We start from the raw sequence: 16,968 nt of genomic DNA, 5'->3' as shown, positions 1-16,968 counted from the left end.
AAGGTGGACATGAAAACATGAAATATAAACAATGTATCGCAAACACTCATCTATAGCCAGTGACACAACTTGGTGAATCAGTTTTAGTACTGATATTTAGATGGTGTCAGAAAATAAGAAATTATGCAGTTTCTGGTTTTTGCTTCTCTTTTTCTGTGAAGTGATGCTTTTATTATTATAAACATGAACAAAAATAAATCATGCCAAACTTTAATAAGTTGTATTTTCAAACGAAAGAAGACGTGTTTAAACTGGACTTATTTTAAGAGGTAAAGAGGTAAAAAACAAACAAAAAAAACACTTGATTTTTTGTTTTGTTTTCACAATTTGAATGACTTTTACAATTCATAAAACGGAAAACAGTAATGACCATAAAATCACTTGGTACGAGTTTAACTGTTCTGACTCTTTAGATTTCGATCTATAGCGAGTTAAAGGTAAGATTTTTACTTTTAGAGTGAAATAACCCTTTACTCTGAAGGACATACTCGGAATCTACAAATCTGATGCTAACTTCAGCGATGTTGCTTTTTACCAACATTTATCCAACGAAGTATAACTTGTATTTCATCTCGTTTCATTTTTTTATCGGCTTGTCTTTCAATATAAACTAAATCCAAATATATGAATACTCACTACATAAAACCTTTTGTAAATGTTTTCTCACTAGCATATAAACCGTCAGTCAACAGCCGGAAATGACGTCACTCGGTGCTGAAAAAAATATGCTGTAATTGTTATTGTTAGCTTGTTAGCTAGCAGACGAACCCCTGAAATGGCGATATGACTGAGTAATAACGGCTTATTACATATGCACCACTAAGTTATAACTAATCCTAAAATGGTACGTACCAGTTTCTACGGTATATATTTAAAGCAGATAGATTTTTTTAGAGCAAGAATGACGGAATTAAAGTACTTATTGTGTATAAAAAACGAAATGGTGATTATAGTCTGGCTACATTTTCTGGGCTAACAGGCTAAACCTTGTTTTGAGCTAACTCCTTTCTCCTTTCTTCAAGACGCTTCAGACATATATTTCCCAAACATTTAATCCGTGTGAAAGAATTTTTGTTTCATCGAATTTAATTAGTTCTGATTTTTTTGTCCATCTAGACAAAAAAAAAAGGACACAGGTGAAGGTTCCTCCGTGAACAGAGGTTTAGAAATATTGTCTCTATTTTTAATATATAATTAAAAATTAAGCTTCATGTTTTCTGCATGTGTATTTGTGACTTGTTAACATTATTTTCGGTTCACTTAACTTTTGTCTGTGGCAGATGGAGGACGGTAACAGGAGTGACGGACCTTCCACATCAAAGAGCCATGTAGGCTCTTTTCACCTGCAGAGTAAGGTCTTAGTTGTTTTAAAGTCCGTATCTAAATCACTGTTATCACTGAAGGGAGCAGAAAAACAGATGGTTCCAGTAATACGTACCCAATATAGACAAACTATCCTACTTTTGAAAATTTCTCCCTCACTTGTGATCTTTTTGTCTGATTTTAAAATGCAGACTAGTTGTTGAAAAATGTTACGGACATGTGATAGTATTTATTTAGCGCTTTGTGAAAAGATTACCATCATCTAGTAACCAGGTAAACCATACATAGTTTCCTAACTACAGAAAGTACACTTCAGCACACCTGAGCACAGTGAAAATTTCCTAGTGGGAAATGTAGATACAACTTGGATATTTCTGAATAAAATGGATCAGTTCTTCAGATGTAACTAATTAGTGGCAATTACCTTTTAATGCTGCTTACACACAAAGTTAGAGTTTATTTCTCTCCTGTAGGAGAGATTTGTTTGTTACACTGCACAGAGACATTGCACTCTTCCATAACATCACAAAGATAATAAATAGAGGACTAATGGATTAATAAAGACGTCAAAACTAATGTTTAAAATAAGTGGACAATGAGTAGAAATAACATAACAATCACAAATGAACTCAAAACCCATTGGAACAAAACCCACGCTCCTCTAACAACTAGACAAAATTAGTGAAGAACTAAACTGTGGAATTAGTTATCTAAGTAGTTTTGTATTCTGGACACGGTCACCTTCTGCTCTTTGTTCATTGATATCTGTTGCTGATAAAAGAAGCAATTGGTTATGCACGGGCCTGGTTTTATTTAGATTTCTTTTGAAATGCATGAAGAAAGAGTTGATTGAGAATTTCTAACCCTTCAGCAAAAAAGATTACAACTAAAGTCTTTGAAGATCCCCAACTGCTGCTTTTCATTCCATAAAGGTTGCTAAGAGACTCACAGAGTACAAGGATGCCTTCAGCATAACCCAGTTTTCCTTGGACTTGCACATTAGTCATACATCTTGTGGAGCTGGGTCAGCAAACTCCTATATGATTATTTTACAGCTTAGCATTTCAAAAGGAGAAGTCACTGTAGAGTTGCAAAATATACCTCTTGACTACTGTAAGTCTTTAACCACGGATGTATTAAAGTATTGGGAAAAGTAATGGTATATATATTGTACTAAAAAGCAACTCTAAATCAGCAACTGATTCTCCAAAACACTTTGGCTCAAAGGAAGTGAGGGAAATTGGCAACAATTTGCTTTAGATTGCAACCTTGTAGTTAATTGCTGCAAGTAAATGTGATTATCCTGCTTTAGATCATAATATATTTAATGATTTTGCCTTTTTTCAGCTCCAAAAAGCGAGGACACCTATGAGATTGCCATTCCCTTTGAAGAGAACAACTTTGAGCAGCAGGGATTCTTCAACCAGAGCGATCAGAACTTTGACGGTAAAAGTCACGCGATGCATTTGCTGTCACCTGTCACGGCTCTTGTTTTGTGGTGCAGCACCTGTGAACACTGGAGCCCTTCTTGTCATCCTCAGAACCAGCCTCGAGTGCGGGCCCGTCTACAGTCAGCAACTCGTACATGGTGATCAACAACCTGCGCACCCAGCTCCAGATCTCTGTGGAGAAAAACTCATGGCTGCAGAAAAGAATCGAGGATCTGGAGGAGGAGCGGGACTTCCTACGGTGCCAGCTGGACCGCTTCATCTTTTCCACGAAGAGCCAGGGACCGGAGCAGGGTCAGAGTCAGTACAGTAACGGTGAGGAAAGACTCTTGCCATCTGAAAACACTGTCAATAATCAGATTAATGTTGAAACGTTGTTGAAGCGGTTCTTTTTTTTAAATAAAAATAAGAATTTCCCTTTTTGTGTTTTGCTTAAATCAGGATATGAATCTAGGCGATTCAACTGGAGGGCAAGAAGAGAGGAAGACCGTCCCGCTGGTAAAAAAAAAAAAAAAAATCACTTATGCTTTTTGATTCCAGCTTGTGGGGCTGTTTGTTTATTACATTTTCATGATCACTAAGTCGTACTTTCTTTTTTTTTTTTTTTATAGAACAGCAGAAAGCAGACCAACAGCATTTCCCTCAGCGCCAGTTTGTCCAGCGAAGACCTGGTCCTCCCACTATGGTGCCTTCCAAAAACCACGTCTCCAATCCAATATCCTCTCAGCTCTCTAATATGAATGCTTTGTACAACACAACACAATCGCAGGCCCTTTTGCAAGGCCACAGTCACAGCACCTCAAGTACAACAGGCAGTGGCAGCAACAGCAAAAACAGCAATGCTGCAAGATCATCCTTAAACCAGCTGAGTGGACGCAATATCCCAGGTAATGAAAATGAAATTATGTATCTACTTATTTGATTTAATGAGGAAGTTATTAAATCAGCATCTCTTTTTTCTGACTTTCGAGACTTGCACTAGTAAGCTAAAAGATACATGTGTTACGTTAACATTAACGTATTTAAATAAAATGAAAGAAGTCAAGAGTAATATGATACAGACAAAAAGTCTAGTTTAAGAATAGCAATTCTGCTCTTCACTGACAGGGAAGAATGAGGAAAAAAAAATCAGTTTTAGGCTGTCAGAGATGAAGATGTGGCTAAGTTTGAAAAAAAGTGGTCATTCAGTCAGTAATATAAATACTGATGGATAAGGTGTTTACGCCAGGAGTAATGGAGAAAATCAAGCCAAAAGCATGTCATTTAAACATCAATTGCAAACATCTGTAAGTATTAAGCATTTATAGATTTTGTTTCGTTAGAAGCCTGAAAAAGCAGAAAAAAAATCCGGAAAATCAAACCATACTTCTGTATATTACTTCTTAACATCTTCAGAAAAATGTGATTATATTCATCTGCAAACACTGCGCTGTCTAAAAACAGAGCATACCTTCTAAACAATCCCAAAGCCGCATAATATCGCCGAGGCGGTTTAGCAGCAGCCATTGTATTATAGTGTTACTTTAATGAAGTCGGTGTGTCTCATACATGTGTCCTATGCCTACTGGGTTTTGTGAAGCAAATTATTTTTCACCCTTACAGATTCCCTCTCACTGCTGGGAGAATCTGATGAGTTCTTGGAGGAGGACGGCTTCATCGAGGAGGACGAAGGGGACGATGTACTGTCAGAGGCAATTAGCGCCAACAGGCAGCAGTTAAAGAGGAGGCGAGTCCTCCGAGCGCCGCGAGAGCGACAGAGAGGTGACGCGGAGATCCTGAAAATAAGAGACTCCGAATTTCATTGTCATTCCGGCTGCGGCTAACTCTGCTCTGTTTTTCTCTTTGTCAGTGAAAGACGCCGCAGGAGTGCTTTTTCGCTACAAGAAGATTCTCCTGACGTACCAGCGCCTCAAAAACATGACCAAGGCCTTCCAAATCCACGGTGTTGACCGCAACACCGTGGCCTCCACCACGCCCATCGCCGAGCTGCATCTCGTGGCCCCCGAGAAAGTGGCCGAAGTGGGAGAGTTTGACTCCTCCAAGGAGAAGCTGCTGGATTACGCCCGACGCTGCTACCTCGCCCTGGACGAAGAGACGCTCAGCAGAGTGCAGGCGCTGAAGAAAAATAACCTGCTGCTGCCCATATCGTACCGATTCAGGCACTGAGGGGAGAAGGAAATACGAAGGGAGAATTTATCCTTGGCACAGACGGTAGAGGTGAAGTCAGAAGAGGCTAATTACCTCCTAATGCAGAAAAACACTTTTTATTACATCTAATCTTTCCACGTTTCTGTTTTTTTTTTTTTTTTTTAAATACAATTTATATGTATTATCATTTGACAGATCCTTGCTAACATGAAAATGATTGATGTCAGCTGTATAGTGGAGGTAGAGACAAGAGGATTCTTTTGAAATGAAATTAAGTGTTTCTGCAATCACAGAGGACTGTAATTATGGTAGTTCTTCAGTCATTTTTTTCTTCATTTGTGTTTTGCAAAGACATTTTTTTTATCCTGATCTGCTGGAGGGCAGGAATTCAAACACTACTTTAGATGACTGCAGTTTGTTAAATATTCAAATTTATATCACTTTGTTTGTATTCTGCTTTGACACAATCCCGTAAGTGTACTAACTTCCAGTGTGTAATTTTTTTTTTTTAGTTGTGACTCATTTTTGGAATATTTTGAACAAATTATGCCCTTTTCAGAATGATTTTCATTGCTTTCTTTTTACCGTGACTGTATTTAGTGTCATTTTTATTTGCCTTAATGGATTTTTGTATGATCCACGTTTAGAAAAGCTCCATATTTTGTTGCAGTCCTCCATATTTAAAGATGAGGAGAACAATCATTAAATTAGAAATTAGAAACATTTCGAAAGGATAGGTTAGTCTCAAACCTTTGGTGCCGGGGCACCAAATGTCGATCAACAAGTCACTGGTTTTATCGCTAACCTTGCATTTTGTCTCAGAAATGTTGGTCGTTTTTATTTATTCTTACCACTGGTAACACCAGTTGCACCTCTGCCTAGTTTTAATGCTGCATTTCTTTCTTTCTTCAAAGGATTCCAAGCAACTTTTGTATATGTCTTCTACCAAGTTACCATAAATGTAACCTCCTACGCTTCTGGTATTAGGAATCTTGTATTGCATTGTGAAAATAGCACAGTTTTATATTTTATGGCTCTGAGCTATTCCACTACATAACACTATGAGGTTTTTTTGTAATACTGTGTAGGTTTTGGTTCCTTGTAAAAACAAACAAAAAAAAAAAGTTCTGTGGAAACAGCTAAAAATTGTCAGCAGAAACAGAGGAACTGTTCTTTACAACATGTGCATGTAAAAAGAGCGTTTGTGATCTGTTGTGCGTTCTTCAAATTTCAAAGCAGGTGATTGTAATTTGCTATGAAATGCAACTATTTTGGCAGTGAAGGCAATTATTTAGGATTTTGTTCTACAGCAGAATCATACTGTGTAACCATGAGTCCATGAGTAAACAATTCAAGAGCAATAAGGGAGCTGCAAAGTTACCCGAGATTCCTGCCCGTTCACACATTTCCACCTGGGACAGTTTCTACTTGCAGCATGAGTCAAATGGCAGTAAAGCATTTGAATTCAAATAAAAACAACATTTTATTCTGTAACCTTCAAAAAACAAATCTCTCCGATGAGTGCTGATGTTTCATTAAGAAATTGTGTTAATAGAAGTGAAATAAACTGTTTGTTTTCCCCCCACTAACTGATGTCTCATTTTCTTTACGGTATTGATGTCAGTAACTGTGTTTGATGTTTGAAACAAAGCGATTTCCTCTGACTTTTTGTTCATGTTTTTAGTCTTACTCATGATGGATGACAAATGTGGAACTACTTCAGTTTTCTACTCCCAAGATTTCATTTTGGGGGCCCTCTTATTTAACATCTCATCTGTTGCTTAATGTCTTCATCATATAAAACATTTTGAATTTTCTAGAAGCCAGACTGATTCTAGTCAGTCAGCTGAAAGCACGAATTCATTCATCCACTATATCGGTGGTTCGAACTGTGGTGGTGGTGTAATGGTGAGTGAGGGATACATTAGCACACATTGGGCTAACTGAACACCGTTTGAGTATCACTACCATCCTCGGATGTTGCTGATTATTGTTTCCATTCATACATGCACGCAGGATTGTGCAGTATTCTAGAATAGCCGTGTTTCTTTTTCATATAAAGAAATACTTTAACTAAAAAAGTTATTTCTTCTTATATCACTTTCTCTTTAGAGAACGGACAATTAGAAGACTAGTTTAATCTTCGCTTTTATTCTGACTCGGTTATTACTGGTAATCTGGATGAGCGGAAACCCCACAGTCATCAACTTCCGATGTCAGGGGCTGCCTGGGAGACGGAGCAGAAAAAGCGGGCATAGCGAAACCTTTATTGTTTTGTATAACGTTTAAACTTCGGAAGGCGCTGATTTCTGGCTTACAAAGTCAAATAACATCACTTTGTAGGTCTGTGGCCCTTTGGGACTTGTATCTAGCTCGTGAAAGTGTCTCATTCATTCGTCCGTAGTGTGTGTTGCAGCAGGCCTATTCTTCTGGACTTTGCTACAAGCTAGTCGGCTAACGTTAGCAGGCTAACGAGCACGTTTTTCTTTCTCAATCATTCATGTCTGTTACGTTGTAAAATACACACCACAACGCTTTATGCGTATGTTGGTTATTCATTTTTGGTAAATCCGTCGTGAAATTATCCACTCGTCAAAGCTAATTCGTCGAAGCTATTTCAAGCTAACCGCTTGTGTTTAAAAGTGTAGCTCACTTCGTTGCTAGCTGAAGCTAGCCACCGCCGACTGAACAACGCAGTCCCAGAGAGCGTAACAGGCTTCCACCCAGAGATGTCGGACTACGACGAGTTTGAGAGACAGTTGTCTGAAAACAAGCAAGGTAAATAAATTAGCCGCACATCAATAACTAAACAACAGGTTTGTGGGTCAGATTTAAACCGCCGCCATCATTTTATCCAATCGTGGATGTGTCTATTTGCAGGGACGCTGAAAGGCTCTTTAGTGTCACACAGTCTCAAAACCCCTCAAGTGTGATGTCGTTGCACCATTGTTCTTAAATTAACTAGAGTAGTTCACTGTAGGTTATACAGATTAGTGAGCAAAATGGAAACTGGACAGCGGTACTTTTTTAAAACTTCGATGTACACCGTGGGTTTCCTAATGCCTGGCATCCATCCGCTTCAGCTGCGTAGTGTACAGTGAATATTTATGTGCCCCTTACCTTCTATCCCTATTAATTTTGGATTTAAAAAAAAAAATCAGCCGACCACGCCTTTAACATCAGGCCCAAAACAAGCTACTCACAGGGTGCATAGTATTAAATTTTCTTTATAATTTTCTATATCTGATTAAGTATGAAAAATTGCAAATTTATTCAAATGGCAAAACTGTACACATTTAGGTAGCGCTGTAGATTTTTATAGTGATTTATGTTAAAATGACATCTTTCCACTAACTATCACTCCTGGTGTTTATAATTTTAGTAAGCATATTAGCAAACTTTAAGAGTTTATTTCGAAACAATGTCATCTGAAAGGGTTGAATATTTTGCAAATATTACCAAGTTGGAAAATAAATGAAGGAGTGGTTTCTTGTTCTAAAGAATTTTATCTCATTAAACCAGAACAAATTATGTTCTGGTTTAAACAAGTAATGCAACAGTAAAATGGCAGCACCTGAAATAACTAATATGATACTTTATTTATCCCTCAGTGTGTGAACTTAAGTGTAGCCACAGGAGAGGGACAGGTAAATGGAAGGACACGCTTAGCATAAGCAGCAATAATAATAATGATAATAATAATAAAAGTTGTACAGCAGTGACAAAAAATGCAATGCAAGAATAATAAAAAACAAAAAACATTCGGCCAAGACTAAATAGCAGATATTGATTCTAGGTCTATTTTCTCTTTAGTATTCATCAGAGGTGAGTTAAAAATATTGAGAAGGTGACCTTTTGCCTTGGAAAGTTAACTTTATATCCTATTCCAAAAATATAAAGCAGTCCTACTGGTTTACAAGCTCTTTATTTCCACAGCGGAAAGGGACAAAGAGAACCGCCACCACCGCCGCTCCTCGTCCCGCAGCCGCAGCAGAGAGAGGAAACGGAGGAGCAGAGACAGGGACAGACGCAGCAGGGACCGCCGTGGAGACAGTAAGGAGCGAAGACACAGGCGCAGGTCAGTATGGACGTTCAGCAGCGTCAACAGGCTGATAAACTCCCGTCACCTTATGAACTCTGCAGCTGAACTGCTGTGAGGATTGATTCACTTGACCAAATCAAGCAATTTAAGTTGTGCATCTGCACATTCCTGGCTTTTAATTGGATCTAGAAATATTAAAAGGTGTATTATTAATCAACTATTATACTTGTGATTACTTTCCCAAGCCCTTTGCTCCAGATTCTTAGTTTTGTACACCAAGCAGACTTAGTATAAAAGACTTTCAACACCCAAAGCAACAACTTACACCTTTGTTTTTGAATATTGAATATCTGTTCTCCTGAAAATATTGCACAGTTTAAATTATTGAGCTGTTCAGGTCAAAAATATTAGCTGCCAGTTGTTTGCATGGATTTTTTCACAGATGTAAATCCTAGTGTTCTTACACAGCCCCTGTCATCCAGAGGCAGCAGATCCATCTACTGTAAAAGGAGATGCAGCCATCAGATTTGTGGCTGATGCCATTCACCAGTTTCCCCCTAAAGTTTATCCGATTCTGACTGATTCCTTTTTTTTTTTTTTTTTTAATGTTTCAGGTTTCGTGATCATTAATATTTGAGTCCAAGAGATGAAGATTATTTTCATTTGTGTATCAAAGTATGTGACTCTAACCTATTTAACGGTTTTATTTTATTTTATTTAAGGTCAAAATAAAGAGTCTGCTGTTTGCAGATTTGCTTACAGACAAAGTTTTTCACCTTTGGTTCATTTATTGAGCAGCTGAAAAATGTTTGGTTGATAAAGGGACAATTGACTGATTTTGATCACTGTAATGGTGATTGAATTACTTTATTCCATTCTTTAAACAAACATCTGTTGATCATTAATATCTTTATCAGACTGCAGGAAACAAGATGTTAAAAGTAATGAAAAGATTGACGGTTTAAACATGTACTCTCTCTCTTTGTTTTTTTTTATTATCTTGAATCAAGTTTGCCTGTTGTTTCCACCTTGTACACACACATTTTAGACTATTGTATCGAGATTGAGTTGATAGTTCAAATACCTGAACCAGGGGAAGAATTTGCTTGTTGGGTCCAGACAAACAAATGCCAACAAGCCCTCTTTTATTCCCATTCACATATGTGGGATTGGGATTTGCATGCGACCTCTGGGAAAAGATCCCACATGTGTTACCTCCCACTTTAAAAACACACCTGCATCACACCCCTTCTGATGTAAAATAGGAGCTAACTTCTCAGACTGTTGCAAAATCCTGCAACAGTCGGATCTGGTGAGTGCGAGGGTGAGAAGGGCTCAGCTTTTGTGACGTGTCAATGTAAACAGTTAAATTGATGTTAAGAGAAATGTCAATCCCTTCCAATGTCATTTCAGCTCACCATCCAGCTACCCCCAAGACAAAGCTGGAAGGTAATACAGCAAACTAACACAAAGCTGGTTTGTGCATTGTTGCAACAACTGCAATTGTCTGTGTTCAGACAGTTTGTACTGTTTTATTCAAGTAACTGAGAAGGGGGTCCAGTGTTGTATTTTTTTTAATGGATGCAAATTGTCAATAGGTTGTTGTTTTTGTATATTTCAGAAAATACAACCTAGTGTCCGCTTTGTTAGCGGAAAGTTTAGTTGAATTTCAATATTTTAATAACATTCACCTTAATTCTGTTCAACAGCCGTTCTCCCCACCGTGAGAAGAAGAAGAAGGTGAAGAAGTACTGGGATGTTCCTCCACCGGGTTTTGAACACATCACTCCCATGCAGTACAAAGCCATGCAAGGTATCATTTGCCTCCATCTATTTGTGATGAGCATCAATAATCAGTCAAACTTGCTTCCTTAATAAAATAGGACTCTAAAGTCAGGGTTCCTGCACGGTTTGGACAAACCGAGAGATGTATTACGAATTTTAAGATCTAGTTAATGTGGAAAAATACAGCAGTAGGATATACTTCACTGTCCTGTTGTCTAGTCATGGCATCCATCTGTCCACATGTTTGTCCATCATTCACCAAACATTGATGAAATGGTGAGATGTAATTAAAAAAAAGTGTCTAGGTTTTTAAACACTTTTTCTTTCTCTCCCAGCGGCCGGACAGATCCCAGCCACGGCCCTGCTGCCCACCATGACCCCGGATGGCCTGGCTGTTACTCCCACCCCGGTGCCTGTGGTGGGCAGTCAGATGACCCGGCAGGCTCGCCGCCTCTATGTGGGCAACATCCCATTTGGCATCACAGAGGTGAAAACTCCTTCTTAATTAAGCATTTTTGTGGCAACACATTTACGCTTTAAATAAACTATGAAAAGTTCGAACTAATTTACTGATCTTTTCCCTCCTTTCAATGCAGGAATCTATGATGGACTTTTTTAACGCTCAGATGCGTTTGGGGGGTCTGACTCAGGCCCCTGGGAATCCTGTGCTTGCAGTGCAGATCAACCAGGATAAGAACTTTGCCTTCCTGGAGGTAGGGACGTATCACAGGGACCATCGCTTGTGATCACGATGTAAAAATCAATTTGTGTTTGATGACATCGCTTTTCTGTGCAGTTTCGTTCTGTGGATGAAACAACACAGGCGATGGCCTTTGATGGCATCATCTTTCAAGGCCAGAGCCTGAAAATCCGCCGCCCGCACGATTACCAGCCCCTGCCTGGCATGAGCGAGAACCCCAGTGTCTATGTGCCGGGTACACAGACAATTAATGGTTTTTAACCTCAGTTGCTTGTCACATTTCATTAATATTCATAAAATTCTCCACATAGCCGTGGCCTGTAATCATCTGATGTGATGTTTTTGCTTCCATCCTTGAACATGATGCAGGTGTGGTGTCCACAGTGGTGCCAGATTCGGCTCACAAGCTCTTTATAGGTGGTTTGCCAAACTACCTGAATGATGACCAGGTCAGTGTTTTGTTTTTGTGCCTCTAACTTGGGATACAAGCCATAATATAACATGTTTTTCAATGTTCACAAGCCGTTAAATGTTAGAAATTAACCAAATGCAAGCTAACAGATCATATATTTATAAGCAACATGACTCAGTGTAGGAACTTTGTGTTTTTCTAGGTGAAGGAACTGCTGACATCATTTGGGCCGCTGAAGGCCTTTAATCTGGTGAAAGACAGCGCCACAGGCCTGTCTAAAGGATACGCTTTCTGTGAATATGTTGACGTCAACTTGAATGATCAGGTAATTGGTCGCAACAGAGGAAAATGTTCATCAGTGGAGCTCGTTTCAGGAGGGTGTACATAATCGTTGGTATCTTTGCAGGCTATCGCCGGGCTGAACGGCATGCAGCTGGGAGACAAGAAGCTCCTGGTGCAGAGAGCCAGCGTGGGCTCCAAGAACGCCACTCTGGTGAGTTTCCAGCTGCTGGCAGCAGGATAGTATGAACCTCGATGCTAAAGCTCAAACACGTTCCTGTTAAGTTTTCTCCAGTTTGTCCCCTTTTAACAGTGACAGCAAATGAAAGTGGGAATCTTTTCTTTTCAGTGAAGTTTTGTGTTTTCAGATAGAAACAGCGTTTGTCCCACCAAACTTTATTGTAGCGGTTTTGTTTTAAGAGTAAAACTCTTAAAAGATTTCTGATCTACATGAGTTTTACTCTGAATTTTTGTCAGAATGGATTTGTCATGTCACCCATTTATTTTTATAAACAGTTTCAAATACCTTTATTGGTGTTGGCGACTGCTCTTTACAGTCCTGTCATGCATTTCAGTGCACTGTTGAAAAGGCCCACCAGTGTTTCTATGCAGAGCTACAAACGGCATTTATAAATGCATTTGGAAATGACAAATGTGGAGAAAAGCAGCTCTGTATGTTTTGGACTACATTCATTATGCAACAGGCAAATAAACCAAACATTTTTGTATAGCCTTTTTAAAAAAAATAAGAAAAAATCTTATTTTGATGTTCATAATAGTAGGGAAGAATACATCACTGTTTCTTTTAAATAGTGCATATACTGCAGTGTTTTCCCTCTAAGCCTGGTTTTGTTTCATCACAGATAATAGTTTTCTCTTAGTTTGTGGAAATTATGTTGCTAAACTGTAAAATAAAAACCCAAAATATAAATATACACAAGCTGACTTGCAAGTTAAGTCATGCAGTTTTCATAAACATTGTTAGGCAATGCATGAAACTCACACCCTTGACCTCCTAAAATGCAGATTTCTGTTCTAGTGTAGTAATGAGAAAGTGAGTGAACAGTACATTACTCGCCTTTCAGCTACGGTGTTTTTTTAAAGGACATTTAATAGTGATCATGTCGTCGTTTATCCTCTAGTGCAGAACAGAATATGGTGGGGTGGCTGTAAATATGACATGTCACATTGGTTGTTGATGTAGACGTTCTGCATGCTTAAAGCAATCTGATTCCTAATAAATGTAACCTTTTTTGCAATCTGCGCGTTTTTTTTCTCTTCCAGACAACCATAAACCAGACGCCTGTGACGCTGCAGGTCCCGGGTCTGAACAGCTCTGTGACTCAGATGGGCGGCCTGCCCACTGAAGTGCTGTGTCTGATGAACATGGTGGCCCCAGAGGAGCTCCTGGACGACGAAGAATATGAGGAGATCGTGGAAGACGTGAGGGAGGAGTGCAGCAAGTACGGCCAAGTCAAGAGCATCGAGATACCTCGCCCTGTGGACGGCCTGGAGGTGCCGGGGACCGGCAAGGTAGGCGGTGTTCGAAGTCCAGACTTGAACATTTCTGCATTTAGTCACGTTACAACCAGATACTTAGTTTGGATTTTATGTGATGGATCAACACAAAATAGTGTGAGGTCGAGAGAAAAAGATCTCAGAATGTTTCAAATGTGAAAGATGTGGCATGTATTTGATTTTAAAAGTGTTAGTCATGCATCTAAAATGAAGGCCAAAAAAAGGCTTAAATTCTTTTTTTTTTAAATACAAGTTTTCCTTAAATACAGAACTATTCAATCTTAAACCTATGCAGATTTAAAAAAAAAAAAATTTCCCCACGAAAATTTTCTGTCAGGCTTAATTTGAGTCGCCTGCACACATCTTTATTGCGTTCTGTGACTCGAGGCGGTTGAGGCTTCCAGTAACTAGCTGCTAATATCCTCTTGATAGCTAGCTAGCTAGCTTTATTTCGTCTTTTTTGGGTCAGTGTAAATTTATCACTAATTTATTGTCTTTTGTACATTTCTGTTGTGATACGGGGTGACTTTATTTACACACACCAGAGTAAAGAGGGCTGAAACATATGCTTGCCTCAAAGTTTTTATTAGTAAAAGTCTGAGTATTTCCGTTTCTCTTTACCTTCATGCACAACTTTAAAAATACTGCATGAGGATTGCAGCATGACAAAATATGAGAAAGCTCAAGGAAGATGAATATTTGTGGCAAGTCGTGGTCTGTTCTGTCACCAGACTTCAGTGTTTTGTGTTTTTTTTCCAGATCTTTGTGGAGTTCACTTCAGTTTTTGACTCCCAGAAGGCCATGCAGGGGCTGACAGGAAGGAAGTTTGCCAACAGGGTGGTTGTGACAAAATACTGCGATCCAGATGCTTATCACCGCCGGGACTTCTGGTAGATGGGGTGGTGGGTAACAGCTTGGAGGGGTGGGGGGGAGGAAGGGATGGTAATGTTATGTAAATTGCCCGTTTCCAGACCAGCCCTGGCAGTAATTTGGTTGAGCAACATTTCAGGTAGATCTTTGACTTTTAATCATTTGACGAATGACTTCTGTGATATCCAGTTTATTGTTTGAGATCTACATGACATGTCCAGCTGTTAAAACCTATATTTGTGATCGTAAGGGAAGAAGGTCGGGGTTTATAATGAATGCATAACAGAGCTAGGTTTGGGTACTAGTTGCGTAGCTGGGTGGGTGGGTGGGTGGTTAAGGCCATGAAGATTTTTGAGAAATGTGTGTATTAAAAAGGGCCACGGGGCGGGGTTTACAGTTTTGTTTTTTTTCTTTTTATACTTTGTCCGACCCGAGTGTCAGCTTTGAGAGACAGTTGGGAGGGAGGGGAACTCCTTACTTTAAAGGTTTGTATTTAAATGGAGTAAGCCTGTTTTAATTAAATTCAAAAGGAGATGCCGTACAGAACGACTAGACAATTCTGATTGAAAAGAGTAGAGGATAAAAAAAATAATTGGGGAGTACGTGTTTGTGAAAGGGAGATGAAGCAGAAGACGAAGGGCATTTTCGGTTGATTTAATGTAGATACACGGTAGCCGTAACAACGTCCACCTGTTTTGTCATCACCATTGGAGAGGAAAGTTGTTTTATTTCTGTTATCTCTTCATGTTCCTTCGTTTGATCACTCTGCTGCCCCTCCGTCTGATTGGACTGTCTGAATGTCGGCTGTAATCGTTCTGATATGTGCGTAGCTTTTCTGATTTGAGCTGTAATATCACCTTGTATTCAATCTGCAAAGTAACACAAACCGCTGAAAGAAAAATTTCCATGATTCCATTTGCATTTTTTGTTTTCCTTCCTGTAACTTTTCATGCCCAGGTTTTGTTTTGTGAACAGCTCTTCACATTTTGACCCTGATTCAGATTAAGACGAAACCAAGGAAAGGAAAGCAGGTTTCTATTCAGTGAGGGAGGAGGGGATGCATCTCATCTTTTACCAGCAAGCCTTAACCTTATTCAATCAATTCGCTTTGGAGAGAAATTTGGCTTGCCCCTCTTTCAGTGATGTCTGTGCTTTCATACGTGTCACAATCTTGTACCCTGGACAGCTCGGTTTTCTTCTTGGATGTTAAATGTGTTGGATCCAGTACGTTTTTGTGCAACATCTCACCTTCTTTGACAAGACCAAATAAAACACATGACTAAAATCCCACGGCTCATGTTGTCCTGCAGAATGAAACCAAATTCAGCTGTTTTATGTCTGTCAGCAGATTTGTCGAATTAATAATCCACTTATTGGCCGGCGCTGGCCGGCCAATAATCGGCCGGCCAATAATCGTTGCAACCTGCTGTATTCCCCAACCAACTAATTTCTATCACTCCCCCCCAGTCCTTTCACTTTCATTCCCGAAGGACCATGTTTCACACTGTACGGGCTTGATAATAAACTTTCATTTCATATTTACGGCTCCGCGAGATGGCGCTTAAGAGTGTGACGGAAATAACACTTTTGAAATGTTACTCCTTACTTTTTCAAAATCTTCTGTGTCTGTGTCGATTTTTTTTCTTTTTTTCTTCTTAAAACAAACGTGATTTCTTAAATGATTTAAACCTATTAAAAAAAAAAGCAGCATCTAGTTTGTACAAGCAGTCTTTTGTTTGTCCAGTTTGTTTCCAAATGTTGATTAAAAGCTGAATTTACATGACTGCTGCCTTTTTTTTTCCTCTCCCTTTTATCGTGCACCCTCATGTTTGGCTCAAAGCTAGAAAAGTCTGGGGTCTTCATTCAGTTGATGACATCATTTAAAAACATCCTTGTACTTAACAGTAATGTCCAAGTGATGGCGCTATTTCACAGGCACAGCTGGTGAAATTAGTATTTATGTAATGTTTTTTTTTTTTTTTTTTTTTAGGTTTTGAGTATTTATCTTTATTTTAGCACTTAAAGATAAAATTTATCTTGCTGAGAAAATTTACATTTAAATAGGTCAAACATTGTTGGAAAAGTTTAGAAAAATGCCCATTATGAATAAAATTAAAAGTGTTTATCTTTATTTTTTGTTATAACTTTATTGCTTTATCCAGGGGTCGCCAAACGTTTTCCTTTGAGGGCCACATAACTTTTTCCTTCTCTGGTGGGGGGCCGGAATCAGTTTGTAACAGAAAAATGTGACGATTGCAGGAGTGCCTAAATGTAAAAATGTATTGTTTTCCAGAAAGCACAATCAAATAACCCTCTCTGGGTTCTTCACTGAAAAAAATCCAGGAAGGATTATAGTCATATCTTCCGAACTATGAGCCGCACCGGACTATAAACCACAACCCCAAAGTTGTTTTTTAAAAACCAGTAAACATACACATATAAG

At 38.9% G+C, this 16,968-nt stretch overlaps 2 protein-coding genes across 5 annotated transcripts; both read left to right on the top strand.

Annotated features, from left to right (window-relative positions):
- Nucleotides 1-729: 729 nt before the first annotated feature.
- LOC103478053 (coiled-coil domain-containing protein 106-like) lies at nucleotides 730-6,508 on the top strand. Its single transcript, XM_008431526.2, has 8 exons — nucleotides 730-844; nucleotides 1,281-1,350; nucleotides 2,671-2,769; nucleotides 2,865-3,086; nucleotides 3,213-3,269; nucleotides 3,383-3,658; nucleotides 4,374-4,532; nucleotides 4,621-6,508. The coding sequence occupies exons 1-8, from the start codon at nucleotides 842-844 to the stop codon at nucleotides 4,935-4,937; spliced, it is 1,203 nt and encodes a 400-aa protein (XP_008429748.1). The 5' UTR covers nucleotides 730-841; the 3' UTR covers nucleotides 4,938-6,508.
- A 604-nt stretch (nucleotides 6,509-7,112) lies between these two features.
- On the top strand, nucleotides 7,113-16,308 carry u2af2a (U2 small nuclear RNA auxiliary factor 2a). 4 transcript variants are annotated; one of them, XM_008431528.2, is made up of 12 exons: nucleotides 7,114-7,697; nucleotides 8,856-8,997; nucleotides 10,375-10,410; nucleotides 10,671-10,774; nucleotides 11,082-11,233; nucleotides 11,343-11,459; nucleotides 11,543-11,681; nucleotides 11,816-11,895; nucleotides 12,061-12,183; nucleotides 12,265-12,351; nucleotides 13,422-13,670; nucleotides 14,415-16,308. In XM_008431528.2, the coding sequence occupies exons 1-12, from the start codon at nucleotides 7,649-7,651 to the stop codon at nucleotides 14,547-14,549; spliced, it is 1,413 nt and encodes a 470-aa protein (XP_008429750.1). In that variant the 5' UTR covers nucleotides 7,114-7,648; the 3' UTR covers nucleotides 14,550-16,308. The 4 variants fall into 4 exon arrangements, with proteins under 4 accessions (XP_008429751.1, XP_008429750.1, XP_008429749.1 ...); XM_008431527.2 differs by having other exon boundaries at nucleotides 11,543-11,699; XM_008431529.2 differs by lacking the exon at nucleotides 10,375-10,410 and having other exon boundaries at nucleotides 7,113-7,697; nucleotides 11,543-11,699.
- The last annotated feature ends 660 nt before the right edge of the window (nucleotides 16,309-16,968 follow it).

This window comes from Poecilia reticulata, linkage group LG16 (genome assembly GCF_000633615.1).
Source record: "Poecilia reticulata strain Guanapo linkage group LG16, Guppy_female_1.0+MT, whole genome shotgun sequence".
NCBI classification, from domain to species: domain Eukaryota; kingdom Metazoa; phylum Chordata; class Actinopteri; order Cyprinodontiformes; family Poeciliidae; genus Poecilia; species Poecilia reticulata.
This window is presented reverse-complemented; position numbering and strand designations above follow the sequence as displayed.

What these genes read in the sequence shown, in the direction of transcription:
- LOC103478053 (XM_008431526.2), top strand. An exon ending in GAGCGATCAGAACTTTGACG is followed by an intron (nt 2,770 to 2,864) that starts GTAAAAGTCACG and finishes TGTCATCCTCAG; the next exon opens with AACCAGCCTCGAGTGCGGGC. An exon ending in GCCGCGAGAGCGACAGAGAG is followed by an intron (nt 4,533 to 4,620) that starts GTGACGCGGAGA and finishes TCTCTTTGTCAG; the next exon opens with TGAAAGACGCCGCAGGAGTG.
- u2af2a (XM_008431527.2), top strand. Translation starts at nt 7,649, where the DNA reads ATGTCGGACTACGACGAGTTTGAGAGACAGTTGTCTGAAAACAAGCAA. An exon ending in ACGTCAACTTGAATGATCAG is followed by an intron (nt 12,184 to 12,264) that starts GTAATTGGTCGC and finishes GTATCTTTGCAG; the next exon opens with GCTATCGCCGGGCTGAACGG. An exon ending in GCTCCAAGAACGCCACTCTG is followed by an intron (nt 12,352 to 13,421) that starts GTGAGTTTCCAG and finishes TTTCTCTTCCAG; the next exon opens with ACAACCATAAACCAGACGCC.